The 22,690-nt window shown below is 49.6% G+C and overlaps 1 protein-coding gene across 1 annotated transcript in view; it reads left to right on the top strand.

Annotated features, from left to right (window-relative positions):
- The window catches only part of dnah1 (dynein, axonemal, heavy chain 1), a 1,119,271-nt gene that overhangs the window by 862,679 nt on the left and 233,902 nt on the right, over positions 1-22,690 (top strand). The window contains exons 61-63 of the mRNA XM_072472076.1: positions 6,899-7,048; positions 8,101-8,261; positions 9,774-9,999. Of these exons, the coding sequence (XP_072328177.1) occupies positions 6,899-7,048; positions 8,101-8,261; positions 9,774-9,999 (537 nt within the window). The remainder of the gene's footprint in view (positions 1-6,898; positions 7,049-8,100; positions 8,262-9,773; positions 10,000-22,690) is intronic.

The raw sequence follows: 22,690 nt of genomic DNA, 5'->3' as shown, positions 1-22,690 counted from the left end.
ATATGGAGTCTGTTGACGTCATCATTGGTATGAGATCCGATAAATAATGATTCTTTCAAATAATCATAATTACTGCCTAACAATAATCATCTCGGAACTCGTCTGACTAAAATTATAAAATTAACTTGGTAGTCACCGTGATAGATTTTAGACTTCTAAGATTACCGGATGTAACCTTATGCTGTATCTGCTCCTTGACATTAACTTTACCGAAGACGTGAGGGGGAGGCGGTGGCATAGTGGCATTGTCACTGGACTAGCAATTCAGAGGCCCAGAGTCATTCTCTGGGGGTCCCAGTTCAAATCCTGCCATGGCAGTTGATGAAATTTGAAGTGAATAAAAATGTAGAATTAAAAGTCAAATGATGACCATGAAACCATTTTGAGGGCAGCACGGTGGCGCAGTTGTTAGCACTGCTGCCTCACGACGCCAAGGACCCGAGTTCAATCCCAACCCTGGGTCACTGTCCGTGTAGAGTTTGCACATTCTCCCCGCGTCTGCGTGGATCTCACCCCCACAACTCAAAAAGATGTGCAGGGTAGGTGAATTGGCCACATTAAATTTCTCTTTAATTAGAAAAAAAGAATTGGGCGATGTTAATTTAAAAAAAATAAAAATAAAGTTTTTTAAACGTTACCAAAGATGTAGCTGAACTCCAATTACACAACGTTGTGGCGATGAAGCTGACGCAACCAGAAAGGAATACACGACCACTCTCCCTGGGTCACTGTCCATGTGGGATTTACACATTCTCCCCATGTCTGCGTGGGTCTCACCCCCACAACCCAAAAATGAGTGACAAAATGTATATCCAACATCTGTCCCAGTAATTCAAATTGCCCCTGACATATGTCAGAGCATCAAAAACCCATCGATCTATAACACTGGGATTGAAAAGGTTAGAATCACTGGGAAAGCTTATTGGGAAGGAGTAATCAATGTAGGTGGGATAATAAGTTAAAAACATGGCCCAGTGGTTAGCACTGCTGCCTCACGGCGCCAAGGACCCAGGTTCGATCCCGGCCCTGGGTCACTGTCCGTGTGGAGTTTGCACATTCTCCCCGTGTTTGCGTGGGTTTCACCCCCACAACACAAAGATGTGGAGGGTAGATGGATTGGCCATGCTAAATTGCCCCTTAATTGGAAAAAATTAATTGAGTACTCTAAATTTATTAAAAATAAATAAATAAAGAAGTTAAAAACACAATTTTTCCCCCAAATATTTATGTATGAACCCTCACCCCACAACTTGGAGAAAACACCATTAAGAATGTTTGTTTTAGGACTTCCGATGGTGGCAATGAGTGAGTGAGCCGCACATTCGGGGGCTCTCACTCCGGCGGGATTTGAGGACCTGATTCCCCGGTTTTGCGGGGCTGTGAAAGGACGGCCACGGGGAGCTAAGGAGCGAGCAGAGCTGCATGGAACTGCGGGAGAGCAGAAAGCAGTGCAAACGGGAGAGGAAGGGACAAAGGCAAGGCGCAGGGGAAGCTGACCCAGGAGCAAAGATGGCGGACCTACGGACCTTGGACCCGGCGATCCAGCAGGTGCTGGAAAACATGCTGCAGGTGATAAAGAGCAGTTTTGAGTCGGTGAAGCGGGATAACTTGGACCCACTTCAGAAGGCAGTGGATCAGCTGAACCAGCGACTGGATGCCCAGGGCGAAAAAGTTAAGGAGCTGGGGGAGGCGGTGGAGGAGCAGGCGGACGCGCAGACGATTGCTGCGCTAGAAGTCGACGGGTTGAAGGAGAGACAGAGAAGACTGCTGGACAGAGTAGAGGAGCTGGAAAATAGAGCCCGTAGACAAAATATGAGGATCATCGGCCTCCCGGAGGGGGCGGAGGGAACTGATGCCACAGCGTTCGTGGCGGACCTGTTGATGCAGCTGATGGGGGCTGAAGCCTTTCCACGACCGCCGGAGCTGGAGGGGGCACACAGAGTACAGGCGAGACAGGTGCATCCGGGGGGGCCCCCGTCCGATGGTGATTAGGTTCCACAGGTTTGTGGAGAAGGAGCGGGTGCTGCAGTGGGCAAAGAGCGCTAAGAGCAGCACGTGGAATAGCAGTGTCCTTCGCATTTACCAGGACCTAAGCCAGGAGGTGGCCAGGCGGCGAGCAGCCTTTAAACAAGTTAAGGAGGTGTTGTTCAAAAAGCACGCAAAGTTTGGTCTGCTCTTCCCGACCAGTCTTTGGGTTACGCATCAGGGCCAACACCACTACTTCTCCAAGCCCGAAGAAGCGATGGACTTTGTGAGGGATCAGGGGCTGGTCTTGAAAAAAGGACCCACGGACACAAGCTAGGGTCTGAGAATTACTGGTTGAAGGGACGCCTACTGTGCCTGGACTGCAGGTCGACTGTTTACTGCTTTAAAGGTGCCTTGTGGTGTATTTTTTGTGGCCCGTTTTTGCCTGTGGGGGGAGGGTATCCCCTCTCCCACCTCTCAAATGGTCTTTTTCCTTTTTTCTGTTTTTTTTTCTCTCTTTTGTTTCTTCTGTTGTGGTTGGTACCCTTTGTTGGGCTCTCTGAGTGCGCTGGAGCCTGTATTGTAACAAAAGGGTGGCCGGTCAGCAATGGGGATTAAAGATGTTGGTTGGGGGCTTTCGTTTCGTTTATGTCTATGGTTTTTATGTTTGTTTCGGATGGGGGATGTACGGGTACTGGGTTATTGCGGTGTTATATATATATATATTTTTTTTTTGGTGCTCACAAAGGGACGTGAGTTCACACTTTTCTATGTACACAGCTGGAACTGTGTTGTACTTGGAGCAGCCTCGCGTTGCTGTTTGATGTTTACATCTTGTTTGATCTTTCCCATCTTAGTGAGACTGCTCCAGTGGGTCTTAGTGAGACTGCTCCAGTGGGTCGGAGTGGGGGATGGTGTGCTGGGGAGTGGGGAGTTGAGGTCGGGGAAACAATGGAAGTGAGACAAGGGGGCGCCAGGGCGATGAGTCACCGGGCTAGCAGATTGGCTAGTCAAGGGAGTCAGGTGGGGGGGGGAGAGAATGCAGCCAGTGAATGGCAGGGGTGGGGTTATCGGGGATGTTGCTACGGGGGGGGGGGGGGGGGGGGGGGGGAGGGGGGGGGAGGGGGGGGGGAGGGATCTGAAGTAGGTAATGGAAAGGAGGTCCAGGGTGGAGGCAGCCAAGAGGCAAGCGAGGAATGGCACGGTGCATGGGCCGGGGGCGGGCCCAAGAAAGGTTATGGCTGACCGGTGGGGGGGGGGGGCGTTGTGCCCCCCAACCACGCTGATCACCTGGAATGTCAGGGGACTAAATGGGCCAGTTAAAAGGGCACGTGTGTTCGCGCATTTGCGGGCTCTAAAGGCGGACATAATTATGTTGCAGGAGACACATCTGAAAATGTCTGACCAGACTAGGCTAAGGAAGGGCTGGATCAGCCAGGTCTTCCACTCGGACTTGGATTCTAAGTCCAGGGGGGTAGCAATTATGATCAATAAGCGGGGTCAATTTGAGGCGGAGGGCGTAGTCGCAGACGGCGGGGGCAGATTCCTTATGGTAAGGGGCAAGCTGGAGGGGAGAAGTGTGGTGCTGGTGAACATATATGCGCCGAACTGGGATGACGTTGACTTTATCAAAAGAATGCTGGGGAAGATCCCGGACCTAGACTCACGTAAGTTGATAATGGGGGGGGACTTTAATACGGTCCTTGACCCGGGGCTGGACCGGTCATGTCCCAGAACGGGCAGACTCCCAGCAATGGCAAGGGAGCTGAAAGGGTTCATGGAGCAAATGGGGGCTGTGGACCCATGGCGAGCCAGACAGCCGATGGGAAGGGGCTACTCGATTTATTCGCATGTTCATAAAGTATATTCTAGGATTGATTTTTTTTATCGTGAGCAGGGACTGTGTAGGGGAGGTAAAGAATACAGAATACTCGGCAATCACTATCTCGGACCATGCCCCGCACTGGGTGGACCTGCAATTCGGGGGGGCGAATTACCAACGCCCGCAATGGAGGTTAGACGTAGGACTGTTGTCGGAGGAGGGGATGTGTGAGAGACTTCGGAAGTGTATGCAAAATTACTTGCAGGTGAACGATACGGGGGAGGTTTCAGCAGCGACCCTGTGGGAGGCGCTGAAGGCAGTAGTGAGGGTGGGGCTGATCTCAATTCGGGCTCACGGGGTCAGGGCGGACAGAGCAGAAATGGACAGATTAGTTAGGGAAATTCACCGGATAGACGAGGAGCATGCGGGGTCCCCAGGGGAGGACCTACTCAGGGAGAGACGGAGATTGCAGGCGGAACTGGGGGTGCTATCCACGAGTAGGGCCGTGGAGCAACTATGGATGGTGAGGGGAGTAGTGTATGAGCATGGGGAGAAGGCCAGTAGATTGCTAGCGCAGCAACTCAGGAAGAAGGAGGCGGCCAGGGAAATAAGTAGAGTGGTTAATGGGGAGGGGAGCAGAGTGGAGGACCCGGCAGGACTGAATAAGGTATTTCGGGACTTCTATAGTAAGCTGTACACTTCAGAACCCCCGGAAGAGCCGGAGGAGATGAAAAAGTTCCTGGATGGACTAACCTTCGCAAAATGGCAGGGGACTAGTGGACGGGCTGGGGGCCCCGACTAGAGCGGAGGAGGTATTGGGGGGCCTAAAGGACATGCAGTCGGGGAAAGCCCCGGGACCGGATGGATACCCAGTAGAGTTTTACAAGAAGTTCTCGGAGATAATGGGACCGGTCCTGACAAGGGTTTTTAATGAGGCAAGGGACAGAGGGACCCTGCCACCGAAGATGTTGCAAGCCACCATCTCGCTGATACTGAAGCGGGACAAGGACCCGGAATCCTGCGGGTCATACAGGCCAATCTCCCTGATCAATATGGATGCCAAGCTCCTGGCCAAGGTCCTGGTGATTAGAATTGAGGACTGCGTACCGGAGGTGATTGGGGACGATCAGACAGGGTTTGTGAAAGGCAGGCAGCTGACAGCTAACTTGAGAAGATTGCTTAATATGATCATGATGCCCCCGACGGGCAAGGAGGTGGAGGTAGAGGTAGTGGTGGCAATGGATGCTGAGAAGGCCTTCGACCGGGTGGAGTGGGGCTATTTGTGGGAGGTGCTTGGACGGTTTGGGTTCGGGGAAGGACTGGTTAATTGGGCCAGACTATTGTACCAGGCCCCAAAAGCTAGCGTTAGGACGAACAGGATAATGTCAGATTATTTCAGACTACACCGCGGGACCAGACAGGGGTGCCCACTCTCCCCGTTGCTGTTCGCGCTGGCCATAGAGCCGTTGGTGATGGCGTTGAGAGCTGCGAAGGGGTGGAAGGGAATGACTAGGGGTGGGGTGGAACATAGGGTCTCTCTCTATGTGGACGACCTGCTCCTGTACGTGTCGGACCCACTGGCTGGGATGGAAAATATACTGGAAACATTGAGGAAGTTTGGACGGTTTTCGGGGTACAAATTAAATATGGCCAAGAGTGAGATGTTTGTGGTGCAGGCAAGGGGCCAGGAGAATAGACTGAAGGAGCTGCCATTTAGGCTGGTGGAGGAAAGTTTCCGGTACTTGGGGATACAGGTGGCACGAGACTGGGGCAGGTTGCATCAGTTAAATTTGACTCGGGTTGTGGAACAAATGAAGAGGGAGTTTCGGAGATGGGATGCACTCCCGCTGTCACTGGTGGGGAGGGTGCAGACTGTAAAGATGACAATCCTCCCTAGATTTCTGTTCATCTTCCAGTGCCTCCCGATCTTTATCCCACGGTCCTTCTTCAAAAGTACTGGCAAAATCATCATGAGCTTTGTCTGGGCGGGAAAATCCCCACGGGTGAAGAAGGGATTGCTTGAAAGGAGCCGCAGCGAGGGGGGACTGGCATTGCCAAGTCTGATCAACTACTACTGGGCGGCTAACATAGCCATGATAAGGAAGTGGATGGTGGGTACGGGGTCTATCTGGGAGCGAGTGGAGGCAGCTTCGTGCAGGGGCACCAGTTTGGCAGCCCTGGTCACGGCTCACCTACCACTGTCGCCGGCCAGGTACTCAACCAGCCCGGTAGTGGGGGCGGCCCTGCGGATATGGGGCCAGTGGAGGAGGCAAGTGGGGGGGGTGGTTGCATCTGTCTGGGCTCCAATATGTGGTAACCATCGATTCGCCCCCGGAAACATGGACGGAGGGTTTCGAACATGGTGGCAGGCGGGAGTGGGGAGGGTGGGCGATATGTTGCTGGAGGGGAGCTTTGCGAGTTTGAGGGGCTTGGAGGAGAAATTTGGGCTGGTAAGGGGAAATGACTTTAGGTACTTACAGATGCGGGACTTTGTACGCAGACAGGTCCCATTAGAGTAGGAGGGATAAATCGGCGGGTAGTGTCTAGGGGAGTGGAGCGGGCATGTGCAGTATGGTTTGATTGAAGTATTGGTTTTATATTGATGTTTGCACATTTCTGTTATCTATAACTGTTCACAATGCCAAAAAAACCTCAATAAAATTGTTTGTTAAGAAAAAAGAATGTTTGTTTTACTCGCAGCTGTAGTTTGAAATACTGGGCCTTCCAGGATTCACTGACTTCCAAACCAAAATTACCAACAAATCCTCAGCAAGCTCAGCAGTATGCTTCATGCCAGGAATGAAAATTTCCTAACACTGCCCTTAGAAAGCTGCAAAGTCCCAGTGCATTCTACTACACATTTTATACATATTCTGTACCATTCTGATCTAAACCTCAATTTTATCGAGTTGTTCTGAGCACAATTACCTCTCTCCCCTGGACGCCCACTTGTGAGTTCCTATCGATGATCCATCATAAAAAAAGGTACAGTACCGCAATTCTCCACTCGGTCACATGTGGTCAAAACAATCAACAACAAATGTTGATGGAATAGAGCAAGCCTGCCTCCAGGGAACTGTCAAATTTGACTCATCTTCTTGTTCACTTTAGGAAAAAGAACAAGGATTAGATATTTTCAAGATAACTGACCGTGATTTTCTGCGGAGTCTGGAGAACGCCATCCGTTTTGGGAAGCCATGTCTGATGGAGAACATTGGGGAGGAGCTGGATCCTGCCCTGGAACCTGTATTGCTAAAAATGGTACAAGCAAATCAGTAGACACACACTGGTCAAAATGCCCCTATTACATAGTCCCAACACAAAGGGTATTACTTGCAATTCATAACGTCATGCAGCGTAGCTAGTGGCTGTCAATTCATAATTAATATAACCATGGGGTGCACCCAGGTAATTTCTCAACATGTGCCGCCACCATTGAAGCTCCACAGCTGGTGCATAAGTGGTTACAAGACCACAGGTTTAACAGTGATGCTCAGTTGCACCAACTTGTTAACCTCCATATAGAACATTTTCATGGTTTGAACTGAACATTAACATTGTTTTTTTCAAGGAAAATGGTGTTCCGTCATTCTATATTCATAAGTGGTTTATTGCCATAGATAGAGTAGGCTGCTTGTACCAGATTTCCAAAACACAAACAGCATTGAGTTTATAATCCAATGCATTACGCATATTTGTCAAGTAAATAACGATGTCCCAGTATTTTTAAGTGAGATGGCATAGGGCCTGACAATGTTTCTGTGCAACTGCGCAACAACACAAGTTCCCGCGGTGGGCACACGCATGTTGGCCTGTTTAAATTCTAGAGTGTGTGCGAACATGTAAAAAAATGTTTAAAAGGTTTGTGCACTAAAATGTTTCAGCTGTGCATTACCAAACAAGAAAAGATGGAATGTTGGCATCTAGTTAATCAATGTGGAGTCTGTGAAATTAATATTTTTGCTGCATGATTTGGGTGTTTTCACGTGCATTGTGATTGTGAATATGTCTTTATTCTAGGGAGTCTATATTTTAAAGAAACACATTTGGCAGCCATCTAATCTCTCCGCTTCACTGGAAAGTTGTCATTCTTACTTTGTTGCAAACTCAGGCATGGTATAATTTTGTACCAATTACACCTTTTGGGAATAGTTGCATTTTGCCATTCACCAGCGATAGTGCTGTACTGGATATCTTGGGTACATTTGTTCGAATGAAATATATTTATGTCAACTAAAACCACACATGAATAGCTACTTATGTGTAAAATATTTGGTGTAAATCTCATCAAAGTATTTTCTTCTGCTTTTCAGACTTACAAACAGCAGGGCAGTACAGTCATAAAGCTGGGAGATTCCATCATTCCTTATCATGAAGACTTTAAAATGTACATCACCACAAAGCTACCCAATCCTCACTACACTCCTGAGATATCAACAAGGGTCACTCTCATTAACTTCACACTATCTCCAAGGTGAAAAACGTAGGGCTTTGTCATATCGGGGTGTTGTTGTGCTTGAATGCATTTGGAACATACTGTAATTCCAGCCGCCAAACACAAAAATGAAATTGGCTTCCACTACACCCTGATGCATGCACCTGCCATCTACTCAAAACCATCTGCTCTAAGGCTGCCCACCATTCAGTCCCTCCTGTCGCCTGCTCCCTCTTGCTTCCCACTCCGGCACGGTAGCACAAGTGGATAGCACTGTGGCTTCACACCGCTAGGGTCCCAGGTTTGATTCCCCGCTGGGTCACTGTGCGGAGTCTGCACGTTCTCCCCGTGTCTGTGTGGGTTTTCTCCGGGTGCTCCGGTTTCCTTCCAAAGTCCAAAGACGTGCAGGTTAGGTGGATTGGCCATGATAAATTGCCCTTAGTGACCAAAAAGGTTAGGAGGGGTTATTGGGTTATGGGGATGGGGTGGAAGTGAGGGGCTTAAGTGGGTCGGTGCAGACTCGAATGGCCGAATGGCCTCCTTCTGCACTGTATGTTCTATGTACTCCCTCCTGCTGCTCTCTGCCTCCTGCTTCCCACCATCCATTCCTCCACTATCCACTCCCTCCAGCTTTGATTCCTTCCAGCTTCCCTCCCCCTCTTGCCCACTCCTTGCTGCTTCCCACATTCCCTACCCTGCTCCTTCATGCTTGTTCCTTTTACTTCGCCACACCTTACCATCCATTCTGCCACTCGTTTCTGCTCAAGTAGTTTGAGGGACTGAATAGTGAGCAGCATTGAATTGTGATTACTGATACATGCTGTGATATTGGCCAGATTATCACTGGCAAGTCATGGATCTCACCACCAAGACCAAATGTTGGTCCGGAGCTTGCGTGGGTGAATGGCAAGGGATTTTATTGGAAGGGATTTTACCGCAGTGACCAACAAAAAGGTCACCACTGGGACTGTCATCCAATGAAGAATGACAACCTGCCTCTCCAAGCTGCCACCCATTCAGAGGCTGCAAGGAGAGGGAGAGGGTACTCCATGTTTAGACACCCTTGAAGGGCCGGCAAGAAATCACCTGGGTACTGTTATGTTAAGAAAATTTATACTTTCACCCACTAGTCTAATTTGTGGAATGGATTGGACGTAGTCACTCAACTCCTTCTCTGCATTTGTAGGAAGCTGCCCTGGATCTCTTATTTCCCATGCCAGTAAAATGTTCAGTTGGTAGCTTTCAGGGTTTTGTCTCCCAGTTAATAGTTTGAGATGTCTTTTGGCTCCTTCAAGCATGAAGAGGCATGTTCACTAAAAAAAAATCAGTTTCTGACATGCCATATTTTAATTTGGGCTAATTTGTCAATTTTTATGAAGTGGTGAAATTAAGATGTTAGAAATGAAAATGGTTATGTCTTGATTCCATTTCTCAAAGTGAAAATGTAGAAAATTGCTAGACTTTAACTACGATAAGTATAATCGTCTGAATTCAATCAGAAGATCATTAGATTTTAGTGTGGAACTTGTAAATTGTACCTTAATGCCACAGTGGTCTGGAAGACCAACTCCTGGGTCGTGTGGTGGCACAAGAACGTCCTGATTTGGAAGAAGCCAAAAATCAGTTGATCATCAGCAATGCTAAAATGAGGAGTGAGCTGAAAGAAATAGAAGATCAGATACTTATGCGCCTGAGCACCTCTGAAGGCAATCCTGTGGATGATGTGGAATTAATCAAAGTCCTGGAGGCATCTAAGGTTAAAGCAGGAGAAATCAAGGTTCGTATCAGTTTTTCAATATGGTAAGAAGTGAACATTTTCAACTGCTCTTGAACAAAATATGAAAAATATTAAAGCTTCTGCACACATACTTTTTTTTTTAGAAAATATTTTATTGAAGCACTTGTAACTTTCACAATTTAACATATTGACATTTCTAAAACAACCGCGCGGGTCGACGCACAAATTGCCCCCTAAAATAACAACAAACAATAAACCACGTACCCCACTTCTCCTGTCCTATCCCCAATTACCCGTATACTAAATTCCCTGTCCTTATTTAACATTACCATGCCTCCTATTTTCCTCCCTCCCCCTTTTCCCTTTCCCCCCTTACTGCTGACATTCAGTTTCTGTTAAAGAAATCGATGAACAGCTGCCAACTCCGGGCGAATCCCTGTATTGATCCCCTTAGAGCGAACTTGATTTTCTCCAGACTGAGAAACTCTACCATATCGCTGACCCACACTCCTGATTTTGGGGGCTCCGAGTCCCTTCATCTCAGCAAGATCCGTCCCCGAGCCACCAGGGAGGAGAAGGCCAGGATATCGGCCTCCCTCCCCCCCTTTGCCCCCGGATCTTCCAACCCCCTAAATATTGCTAGTTCTGGACTCGGGGTTACCATACCTTCCAGGACTTCCGACATAACATCTGCAAATCCCTGCCAGAATTCCCTCAGTTTTGGACATGCCCAAAACATATGAACGTGATTGGCTGGGCTACCCCCACACCGCCCACATCTGTCCTCCATCTCCTCGAAGAACCTACTCATCCGAGCTACCGTCATGTGGGCCCTGTGGACTACCTTGAACTGAATCAAGCTGAGCCGAGCACAGACGAGGATGCTTTTTCCCACAGTTCAGTTTCCATCTCCCCTCCTAGCTCCTCTTCCCACTTCCTCTTCACCTCTCTGATAGGGGCCCCTTCCCATTCTAACAATTCCCTGTATATGTCCGAAACCTTCCCACCTCCAACCCCTGTTTTTGACAGCACTTTATCCTGTAGTCCCCTCGGAGAGGCGAGGAAAGCTTTGGACCTGTCTCCGGACAAAGTCCAGCACTTGAAGATACCGAAACCTGTTCTCACCCGGCAAATCAAACTCCTCCTCCAATGTCTCCAAGGTCGGAAAGCCCTCATGGATGAATAGATCCCCAAACCTTTAAATCCCTGCCCACTGCCATACCTTAAAGCCCCCATTCAGCACACCCCCCCCCGCCCCCCCGGGACAAACCGGTGATTGTCACAGATCGGTGACCACACTGACACCCCCTCCAGTCTCATATGCTGCCTCCATTGCCCCACACCCTCAGGGCTGCCACCACAGCAGGACTTGTGGAGTACCGAGCTGGCGAGAATGGCAGGGGCGCCGTCAGTAAAGCCTCCAGACTCATACCTTTGCAGGATGCTGACTCCAACCGCTCCCAGACCGACCCCTCCCCTGTGGTGATGTGCATCACTGTAAGTAAACAAGGGGTTAATATAAATACACTTATACTAAATAAACACTAGAGAGAGCACCAGAGACATCATGACACACAGACATTCAACCAATAGGCCAGTAAGATAGGACACGACCAATGGGCAGTCACGACACACACACAGGTGACTACCACAGGGGGGCATTACACCAACCCATATATAAGGACACAGCACACATGATCTTTCTCTTTCCAGTGGAGACACTCAGTGAGTACAGACAGGGTTGATTTGAAACACATCACACCCACCACGTGGATTGTAGCAGACTGGTTAGTTAGTCTGAGTAGCTATAGCAGGATTAACAGGAGAGTCGAATCCAAGTAAGAGAATCGTTACTAGTTTAATAAATGTGTTAAAGCTATCTCCAAGTCTGAACCTTCCTTTGTCAGAGTGCATATCAAGGAAGCAGCTTATGCTACGTCAAGAGCATAACAAAACGTCTCCAGTCTCGTACCTTTGCAGGATGCTGCCTCCATCCGCTCCCAGACCGACCCCTCCCCCACTACCCACTTCCTGACCATCGATATGCTGGCAGCCCAGTTATAGTTAATAAAGCTCAGGGGAACCAAACCCCTTCCCCGCGGGCCCGTTCCAGGAGTGTCCTCTTTACTCTTGGGGTTTTACCCACCCATATGAACCTCAATATCGCCACATTCATACTTCTGAAAAAAGCCTTTGGGACAAAAATCGGGAGACACTGATAAAAGAAAAACAGTCTCGGAAGGACCGTCATCTTCACCGTCTGAACCCTCCCCGCCAGCGTCAGTGGGAGCATGTCCCATCTACAAAAATCCCTTCTCATTTGATCCACTGCTTTGCCCAAATATAACTTGTGAAGCTGTCCCCAATCCTTGGCCACTTGAATCCCCACATACCTAAAACTCTTCCCAACCACTCTTCCCAACCACTATGCTACTGTGGGCAGCACGGTATAATAGTGGTTAGCACAGTTGCTTCACAGCTCCAGGGTCCCAGGTTCGATTCCCGGCTTGGGTCACTGTCTGTGTGGAGTCTGCACATTCTCCCAGTGTGTGCGTGGGTTTCCTCCGGGTGCTCCGGTTTCCTCCCACAGTCCAAAGATGTGCGGGTTAGGTGGATTGGCCATGCTAAATTGTCCTTTGTATCCAAATAGGTTAATTGGGGTTACTGGGTTAAGGGGATGGGGTGGAGTAGGTGTGTGCTTGAGTGGGGTGTTCTTTCCAAGGGCCGGTGCAGACTCGATGGGCCGAATGGCCTTCTTCTGCACTGTAAATTCTATGATTCTATGAAAAGGTAGTTCCTTCAGCCTCCTTTCCTGCCCTGTGCCTGAATCGTGAACATCTCGCTCTTTCCCATATTTAACTTATAGCCTGAAAATCGCCCAAATTCTCCTAATACCTCCATGGTTTCGGTCATCCCCCCCAATCGTCCGCATAGAGAGAGACCCTGTGTTCCACCCCCCCTCACTATACCCCTCCAGGTATTCGCTGCTCTCAGAGCCATTGCTAAGGGTTCTATGGTCATGGCAAACATTAACGGGGAGAGCGGGCATCCCTGCCTTGTCCCCCGATAAAGTATTCTGACCGAACTCGGTTAGTTCTTACATTTGCCCTGGGGCCTGGTACAATATCCGGACCCACTCCACAAATCCCTACCCAAACCCAAACCTGCCTAAAATATCCCATAGATACTTCCTCTCCACTCGGTCGAAAGCCTTCTTTGCGTCCATGGCAACTACCACCTCAGCCTCGCACCCCTCGACTGGCATAATTACATTAAGAAGCCATCCGATGTTGGATGTCAGGTGCATGCCCTTTACAAATCCCATCTGATCCTCCCTAATTATCTCTGGGACACAATCCTCTATACGAGTGGCCAGGATCTTTGCCAATAATTTGGCATCTACATTGTCACGCTTCCGGATGAGAGAAATTGATGCCTGTGATAATGTTGGGGGGAGTACTCCCAGCTCCTTGGACTCATTGAAAACCTTAACCAGGAGCGGCTCCAGTAACCCAGAGAACTTCTTATAAAATTCCACTGGGAATCCATCAGGTCCCGGGCTTTACACGATTGCATCGCCCCCAGTCCATCTATCACCTCCCCAAGCCCAATCGGGCCCCCCGGGGCCTCCACCAGCTCCTCATTTACCTTCGGGAACTCTAGCCTCCCCAGGAATTGATTCATGCCCTCCTCCCCAACCGGGGGTTCCGACTCGTATAGCTGGCTATAAAATTCCTGGAACCGTCCCCCCGGGTCCGTCACCGTCTTCCCCCTCAAATCCTTTATTTTCCCCATTTCTCTCGCCGCCTCCTGTTTCCTCAGCTAATGCGCCAGCATCCTGCTAGCTTTCTCCCCATGTTCATATATTGCCCCTTTTACCCTCCTCAGCTGACCCTCCGCCTTTCCTGTGGAAAGGAGCCTAAACTCCATTTGAAGTCTCTGACGCTCCTTCAGGAGCTCCTCATTTGGAGACTCCGAATATCTCCTGTCCACCTGTAAGATTTCTTCTACCAACTTGTCCAGCTCCCACCGCTCAGTTTTATCCCTGTGAGCTCGAATCGAAATACATTCCCCTCTAATGACAGAATCCAGCTGCAGTCTCTCCCGTGTCATTGATCTTTATGTACCCCGAATGGCCTCTCTCACTCGCTCACAGATCTCCTCATCCACTAACAGCCCTGCATCTAGTCTCCACTGTGGGCGCTGGAACAGTCCCGTGTCTGCCCGTAGGTCTATCCAGTGTGGTGCATGATCTGAGACCACAATTGCTGAGTATTCAGTGTCCTCAACCCCTGCTAACAGTGTTTTATCTAGCACGAAGAAATCTATCCTGGAGTACGCCTTATGTACATGGGAGTAGAATGAGTATTCCCTGCTCCTTGGTCTCTCAAATCTCCACGGATCCACCCCTCCCATGCGCTCCATGAACCCCCGAAGTTCCTTTGCCATTGCTGATAGCTTCCCCGACCTAGCATTCGGCCGGTCCAACCTCGGGTCCAGGACCGTATTAAAGTAACCCCCTGTGATCAGCCGGTGCTAGTCAAGGTCTGGGATCTTCCCCAGCACCTTCCTGATAAACATGACATCATCCCAGTTTGGGGCATATATATTCACCAGCACCACTGCCATTCCCTCTAGCTTCCTGCTAACCATAATAAATCTGCCTCCCGGGTCTACATCTATCCTTCCCACTTCGAATGTCACCCTTTTATTAATCATGATAGCCACCCCCCTTGTTTTAAAGTCCAGTCCTGAATGAAACACTTGCCCAACCCATCCCTTCTTTAATCTAATTTGGTCTCCCAGCTTCAAGTGTGTCTCCTGTAACATAGCCACGTCCGCTTTTAACTGTCTCAGGTGTGCGAACACACGAGCTCTCTTAACCGGCCCGTTCAGTCCATGAACATTCCATGTAACCAGTCTGGTCGGGGGGGCTTTTGCCCCCCTCCCCTATCAGTCAACCATGACCTTTCCTCGGCCAGCTCCGAGCCCATGTTCCGCACCTCACCTGATCCGCCCCTCAGCGGCAATCGTCATCTGATCTCCATCTCCAGTCACCTAACTATCCCTTACCCATCAGCAGTACCCGCCCCCGCCCGCCCCCCCCCCCCCCCCCCCCCACTTCGTCTTTCCTCAGCTCTCCCCCACTTTGCTCCCGTGAACCAGCTATCCAGCTAGCTCAGCATCTCCCACCCTCTGGCATCAGAAAACCTGCCGACTGCCAGATTCTATCACACCTCGCAATAACACAAGCACTCAACACAGTAACAATAATCCCAAAAAGCAAACAAATCGTCCCCCAACGCACAGGCAACGAGGCAAACCCCTCCCCATTTAACCAATTCTTATCAGACCCATCACATTCAAACAGAATCAAACACAATAGAAGAAGCTTCAAGCAGCTTAAGCAAAATTATGCCTGCAAGAATCAACCATCTTTCTAACAGAAAGGAAAACACCCCGTCGCAACTTAAAAGTCTTGTTCATAAAACAATAAATCAAAATCAAATTACACAAGAAGAAGAGGAAGAGATAAAAGAAACCCTTTCTTCCCGAACATCGCGACTTAACTCGCAGAATTCAAAAGACTGAAATTTTAAACAAGACAGAACAGAACACAGAACCATTTTTCTCACCTCCCTGCCACCCCATCCCTTCCCCCAAACTCAGATCATCACAGTTTGAGTTTAAAAGTCGTTAAACCAGATTGCCAGAATTCTACACACGTGCTTACAGATACATGGCACATACATACAAACACACATGGCATGACACATGCATGTTACACATTAAAGAAGCATAGACACAACATTAGACTTCCGAGGTGGAATAATCAGTCTTCCTTTAAAGCGGTTGTATACATCCATGTGAGTTCTGAAACAAATCCAGTGCTTTTAGAATTTCAACACTCAACAGGGTCAGTACATTTTACAGGGCTGGATCCAAGTTTCTCCAAATGTGGATAGATTGAACTGAAGGGTAATTCACAAATGTTAGTGTAATATTGTGCACGGGGCCTACGAGTGGGAATGCTCATCTTCCCTGTGCTCCTTGCGGAGTACGAGCTTCCCCGCTAGGGGAGGGACAATACCTCGAGTATTTAAGGTCGTCCAGTAAGGCACTGATGAGAAAAGTAACTGGTATGGGTCAACCGGGGAGTGTAAATATACTATTTGTAAATAAAACTTCATTCTTACTTTTACTCGGTTTGGACTCTCGTGTCCTTATTGAACTGGCGAAGAGGAGTAAACTGGTTTGCTGTCGAAGCTGCAACCTACTCAGTTGCGCCACCTCCCTGATTTTCTGTACCCAGGTTTGGATTTCTTTGATTCGCTATGCCTCTGTTTGGGCGGTTAGATGCATTTGATGCAGACATTGAAGACTGGAACCAATACGCTGAACGAATGTGTTATTTCTTCCGGGCCGGACATCCAGTGGTGGGGATGTGCTGAGCAGTCACAGGAAAGGTGGCTCTCCTCTTGGAAACTCTGAATCAGGCAATTTTAGACCACATATCGGCCACTAAGCCAACTAAAAAAAAACATCCTTCTCTGAAACCACCTCAGATGTAGAGATATGCCCTCAAATCCACAAAGAGGCTAAAAAGACAATAAGATCAGTAAGAGCCAGGAGAGAAAGGTCAAGGCAGTGGACACACAGAGCGAGGCGGAAAAGGACATGATGGAGCGAGCCAGATCACCGCCACATACACCAGCCTACATGCCAATAGGCCAATGGACAGAACTCCTAACACAGGAGCTCCTTAAACATAGAGACGCCTTAAAGAAGGAGATTATGGTGACAGTGAGATCGGCAGTCGCCTTGGCCCCTTCAAGGAGGTAATAGAGGAGGGCAGAGCGGTGACTGGAGGTGCAGGAGGCGACGATATGGGAGCTCGAGAAGGCGGCTATTGACCAAGGAGACCGGATCGCCTCATTGTAAGTGGAGGTGGCAAGGTTGGTGGTGGCCCAGCGAGCCCTCAAGGGGAAAATGGAGGACTAAGAGAACCTGTCATGCCTTCAGAACATCCGCCAGAGGCTACCAAGAGCAGAAACCCCACAGAATATGGGTAAGCTGGTTGAGGGCGAAAGCTCCCTCGGGCCCCTAGAAGTGGACAGGGCCCACAGGTCACTCCGGCAGAGGCCAAAATCAAGAGTGCCGCCGTAAGTCATCATTGCCAAGCTCCATAGGTTTCAAGACAAGGAGAAGATCCTGAACGGGCAAAGTCATGCAGTCTTGCAAATGCGAAGGGCACACGATCCGCGTGTACCAAAACTTTGAGGCAGACGTAGCCAAGCGCCGGGTCGATTCAATAGAACTAAAACAACTCTGTTTAAAAGCAAGATACAGTTCCGGATTCGGTACCTTGCCAAACTATGGATGACCTACCTGATGTGTTGGGTGCTCTGGATCCATGGAACACATACAGGCCACCAACACTTAAAATAGTGCAACACTATTTTATTAAGTTAGAAACTGTTGAACATACTTTCACTGTGGGTTAACACGATGTTAGATTAAACTAAAGACCTATGCCTGTCCGAACCAGTCTATGCACTCAGCACATGGTGAGGATCTGTGCTGCAAGCTGTAAGCTCTGTCCTTGTAGGAGGCTGTGTCCCAAATGAGCGGGAACTCTGATGCCCCCTGTCTTTATAGTGAGTGTGCTTTAACTGGTGATTGGCTGCGGTGTTGTGTGTGTTGATTGGTCTTGCTATGTGTCCATCAGTGTGTGTGTATCTGCACCATGATATACTGGTGTATATTATGACACCACCAGAACATGGAACACTATTTTATCACACCATGCAGACCAGGCGATTTTGTCTGCAAGAATAGCAGCAGCAACAGCAATAATGAACACAAATGAACAATTGCTTGGGATGAAGTTGCCTCGCTTTCACACAAACACAAGTCTCAGAAGGGGGTGGGGCATGTCCTGGGGGGGAGGGGGGGAGAAAGCAGAAAGGTATCAAAACGGGAAAAGATATTGGGGGAAAGAGAGAAGCACAATGGGCAGGGTATGGAGAGATCGCTCCCAGGGGGGAGCCGCCACATTAGCGAGCATGCTAGCACGGGGAAGTAAGGGGGGGGGGGCACCGTGACACAGTTTCTGACAGGGAGAGTGCCTGGCAGAAGGGGGGGGTACAACACCAAGTCGGGGGAAAGGAGTGCAGATGATATGGGGAAGAAGGTGGGAAATGGGGAAGCCCACAGGGGAGCGTGGAAGGGAAGACGGGAGGGTAGACGGGCCCAGGGGGAGATAGGAGGGGGGGAGGGGAAGGTTGGGGGTCAAATGCTGGTTGCAACAGGTCGCACATTGTGATCGCAGGAACGTCTTTATGGAGCAGATGGGGCCTGTTGGGTTCACTCGCCCAAGGGAGAGGGAGTTCTCCTTCTCCCAGATCCACAGGTTTTATATCAGGATCAACTTCTTTTTAGTGGGGAAATTAGTGCTTCCAAGGATAGTAGGAGCGGAATACTCAGCAATAGTAATTTCTGACCACGCACCGCACTACATGGATTTGGCGTTGGAGGCGGACCAGACCCAATGCCCACCATGGAGGCTGGACACAGCCCTCCTCGCCAAAAAGGCGTGCTGTGAGAAAATATCATAAGCCATCAATGGGTATGTAACCTGCAACGAGAACGGAGAGGTCTCACCCTCCACGTTCTGGGAGGCTGTGATAAGGGGGAGATTATAGCATACAGGGTTCTCAGAGATAGACATGAGAGGGCTGCTTGACAATAGCTAATTGACTTCTTACTGGAGGTGAACCAGCAGTACTCCACGGCCCTGACCGTGGAACTATTGGCGGAGCGGAAAAAAAACTACAAATGGAATTTGATCTGCTCTACACTGGGAGAGCGGTTAGCCAGCTCTGCCTGATACGGGGGAACCTTCTATGAGCATGAGACGAGGCCAACCGCCTGCTGGCACACCAGCTGAGAAAGCAGGCAGCCACAAGGGAAATAACACAGGTGAAGGGCAGGAGTGGCAGATGAGATTAACAAGACATTTGCGACGTTCTACCGAGAGCTGTACACCTCCGTGCCCCCAGAGGGGACTCTAAGGTAAGAGTTTCCTCGACACACTAGTCATTCCAGTTATGGGGGAGGAAAAGAGATGGGGCCTGGAAGCACCAATGGAACTGGGTGAAGTCATGGAGAATATCAACTACATGCAGGCGAAGAAGGGGCCGGGGCTGGATGGATTCCCAGGGGTCGTCTACAAAAGATTTGTGCCAGCACTGGCCCCGCACATGTAGGAGATGTTCATTGATTCGCAATCAAGGGGAACCCTGTCAACAATGCTGGCTCAGACCTCAATATCACTGATCCCCAAAAAGGACAAAGGCCCGACAAAGTACAGGTAATACAGACACATCTCACTCCTAAACACTGACACCAAAATCCTGGCAAAGGCCCTGGCGAAGCTGCTGGAGAGCTGTGTGTCAGAGGTAGTCGTGGAAGATCAGACGGGCTTTGGCAAGGGCAGACACCAACAGCAAACATCAGGCGCCTGCTGAACGTGATCATGACCCCACCCGGGGAGAGGACACCAGAGGTGATCACCTCCCTGGACGCAGAGAAGGCCTTCGACAGAGTCAAATGGAAGTGCCTCATAGTGGTACTGGAAAGGTTTGGGTCAAAAGCGCTCCCATGGCGAGTGAACGGACAAACACCACCTGTTCTGAATACTTTCGGCTGCTCAGAGGCAAGAGGTAGGGATGCCCTTTAGCCTGCTACTGTTTGCCCTGGCAACTGAGCCACTGACGATCGCTCTTAGAGCGGTGAAGGGGTGGAGAGGCATTCAAAGAGGAGACAGAGAGCACAGAGTCTCATTATATGAGGATGACCTGCTCCTCCACATCTCACAACCCCTGGCCAGCATGGGAGGAATAATGGAACTCCTGAAGGAGTGCAGAGCCTAAGGTTACAAGTTCAACCTAAACAAGAGCAAAATCTTCCCTGTGAATCCACGGTGGGTGGGGGGGGGGGGGTGGGGGGGGGGGGGGGGGGGAACCAGCTACCGCAGAAGGGGTACAGGGATGGATCAAAGAACCGAGAGCAGAATGGAGGAGAATTCATGCATGGGGACATCCCTCCGAGCACTGGCCACAGCCGCACACCCATCCCCCCCAGCCAGATATTCAAAGTAATAGCCATGCTGAAAACGTGGAACCAAATGCAACATCACTTTGGTCTGACTAGGATGTCCACCATGGCCCCCATCTGCAAAAGCCACAAGTTCATCCCCGCGATAATGGGCGCCTCACCTTCTTCTACTTACTTCTGAAAACACACCAGCTTTGGGATTGGGGAAGGCCCGCTTAGCAAGGTGAAGCGGCGGACATCTTCCTCAAGGGTGTTGACACATTTTGACTCCTCTAAGCCATTGTGTGTCACGTGCGATGCTTCGCTGTATGGCATTGGGGCAGTTTTGTCCCATCAAATGGACGATGGCAGTGACAGCCTGCTTTTGCCTCCCCGACATTGGCTGCGGCCGAAAGAAAGCATGCCCAGATCGGGAAAGAGGGTCAGGCAGTCGTATTTGGTGTAAAGCGATCTCATCAATACAACGATGGCCGCCATTTGAGTATCGTCACTTATCGCAAGTCATTACGAGGCCTCTTCCTTGGGGGCAAGGTGGTCCCACCCATAACGTCTGCAACGATTCAGCGATGGGCTCTGTTTTTGGCTGCCTACGAATACTCTATCGAGCACTACCCAAGGACCCAGATTGCGCTTGCTGATGCATTGAGCCGTCTTCTCCTGCAAGTCGAATCCACGAGTGCTCCAATGGTGGAGGAAGTGATTGCTGTCCTGAACTTCATGGACTCCTTGCCCTTCACTGCCCCGTGTAATCGTGACTTGCCAGGGTGTATCATCTGGTGGGAGCTTCGGGAGTTGAAGGCTTTCTCGTCAAAATTGTTGGAGTTGACCGTGGAGAACAGTATCCTCCTGTGAAGCACTGGCGAAGGGACAGGCTGCTGTACTAAACGACTTTCATAATAATGATTATTATTATTATTATGGACATCCTGGAGTGTTCAAAATGAAGATGCTGGCAGGAAGCTATGTCTGGTGGTCCGGATTGGACACGGATATAGAGATGTTGACCCAACAGTGCTCCATTTGCCAGGAGCACCAGAAACTCCCTGTGCCTATTTATTTGCATTGCATATTTATGTATGCCCTATGTTTTTTCATGTATGGAACGATCTGTCTGGATTGTACGCAGAACAATACTTTTTACTGTATCTCAGTACACTAGACAATAAATCAAATCCAATCCCCGTGCTGCGCCCCTGCATCCTTGTGCAAGTTCTGCACAGTCACCCGAGGCCAGAATTGAACCTGGGTCCCTGGAGATGCGAGGCAGCACTGCTAACCACTGTGCCACCGTGCTGCCCATAAATCCAATAAATCTGGCAGTACAGGTATAATGTTTCTGGAAGCACTGCAATATTAATGGAAGGATGATAATAATAATAGAAGTATGGAAGTCATGTATTTTATCAAAACTGCTATTTTTATCAAATCACTATCACTCCGCTAAATATTTCACACTCTTTCCTTTGAAGTTCCAAAAGTGCAGCATTCATTGCTGTCACTGAATTCTCAGAATTTCATCACTCCATCACTCTTCCCTTTGTACCTTAATCTAAGATAGGCATTAATTATTTCTTCATTATCTCATCTCCTCACTTATTCTTTTCAAACTTAATGGGCACGATTGTCCGGCCTCGTTGCGTTCTCGCTCAAGCATAACAAGGAAGGTGAATAGCGGGAAGGTGAATAACTGGATCCATACCAGGCACCAAACAGTATGTAATGCAACCGGCCCGCTCCTGTAGGCGAAATCAAGATCTCCCGTACCGTGGGAAAAAACAATTATCACCACTTAAGCCCCATTTTCATACAATTAACGAGAGCTACCCCAAATCCAACGGCATCCTGTCTTGCAGCGGCCTCTCCAGCAAGTGCTCACGGTGGTGCTAGTTAGTACTCTTTTTAAAAAACATGAACCTGGCGGTAGGGCTTCTGTGGGGAGCTGAAGAGGTGAGTAGCCATCTTTGCTCACAGGTAAAGAGCCCGGGGCTCTGGGCTTGCCACCCCAATGCTTGGTGGGGGATGGGGGACCGTCGCCTGGGGGTGGAGAACCCTCTGGAGGGGTGGGTCACCTTGGGGGGGGGGGGTGCACTGGTCACCGCTCGTCTGCTCCAACAACCACCCATAACTGCTGAGGCCTCTGACTGCACGGCTGAAGGCTATTGCTAATCGGGAATTGGCAATCCTGGTTCAGTGAGCACTTCACATATGCCGAGTGGATTCCCATGGGTGGGCGGGCCATGTAGCATGAGAGTGTCATTGCCTCGCATCCCAATCACACCCTGATGGCTGGATACTGTGCTTGAACACTGCGGGAGGCAATACCACACAGGCAAAATCCGAACACCCAGGGGATTGTACACAGCTCTGGGGACATGTCCATGGCCGGAGGGTGGGTGAACGCCATGGGGAGGGTCAGCCCACATTGCAGAAGGAAGTGACAGAGGGATCATAATGGTTGTGGTAAAAGGTGTTTAATGTGTTGGACAAACCCCACTCCCGATGGTGCCGCACCCCACCCCTCCAACCCACATCCATAATCCATAGAAGCAGAATTAGGCCACTTGGCCCATCGAGTCTGCTCCGCCATTCAATCATGGCAGGTATTTTTCTC

This window comes from Scyliorhinus torazame, chromosome 13 (genome assembly GCF_047496885.1).
Source record: "Scyliorhinus torazame isolate Kashiwa2021f chromosome 13, sScyTor2.1, whole genome shotgun sequence".
NCBI classification, from domain to species: Eukaryota; Metazoa; Chordata; class Chondrichthyes; order Carcharhiniformes; family Scyliorhinidae; genus Scyliorhinus; species Scyliorhinus torazame.
Note: the sequence above shows the minus strand (reverse complement) of the source record. Positions and strands in the feature narration are given on the sequence as shown.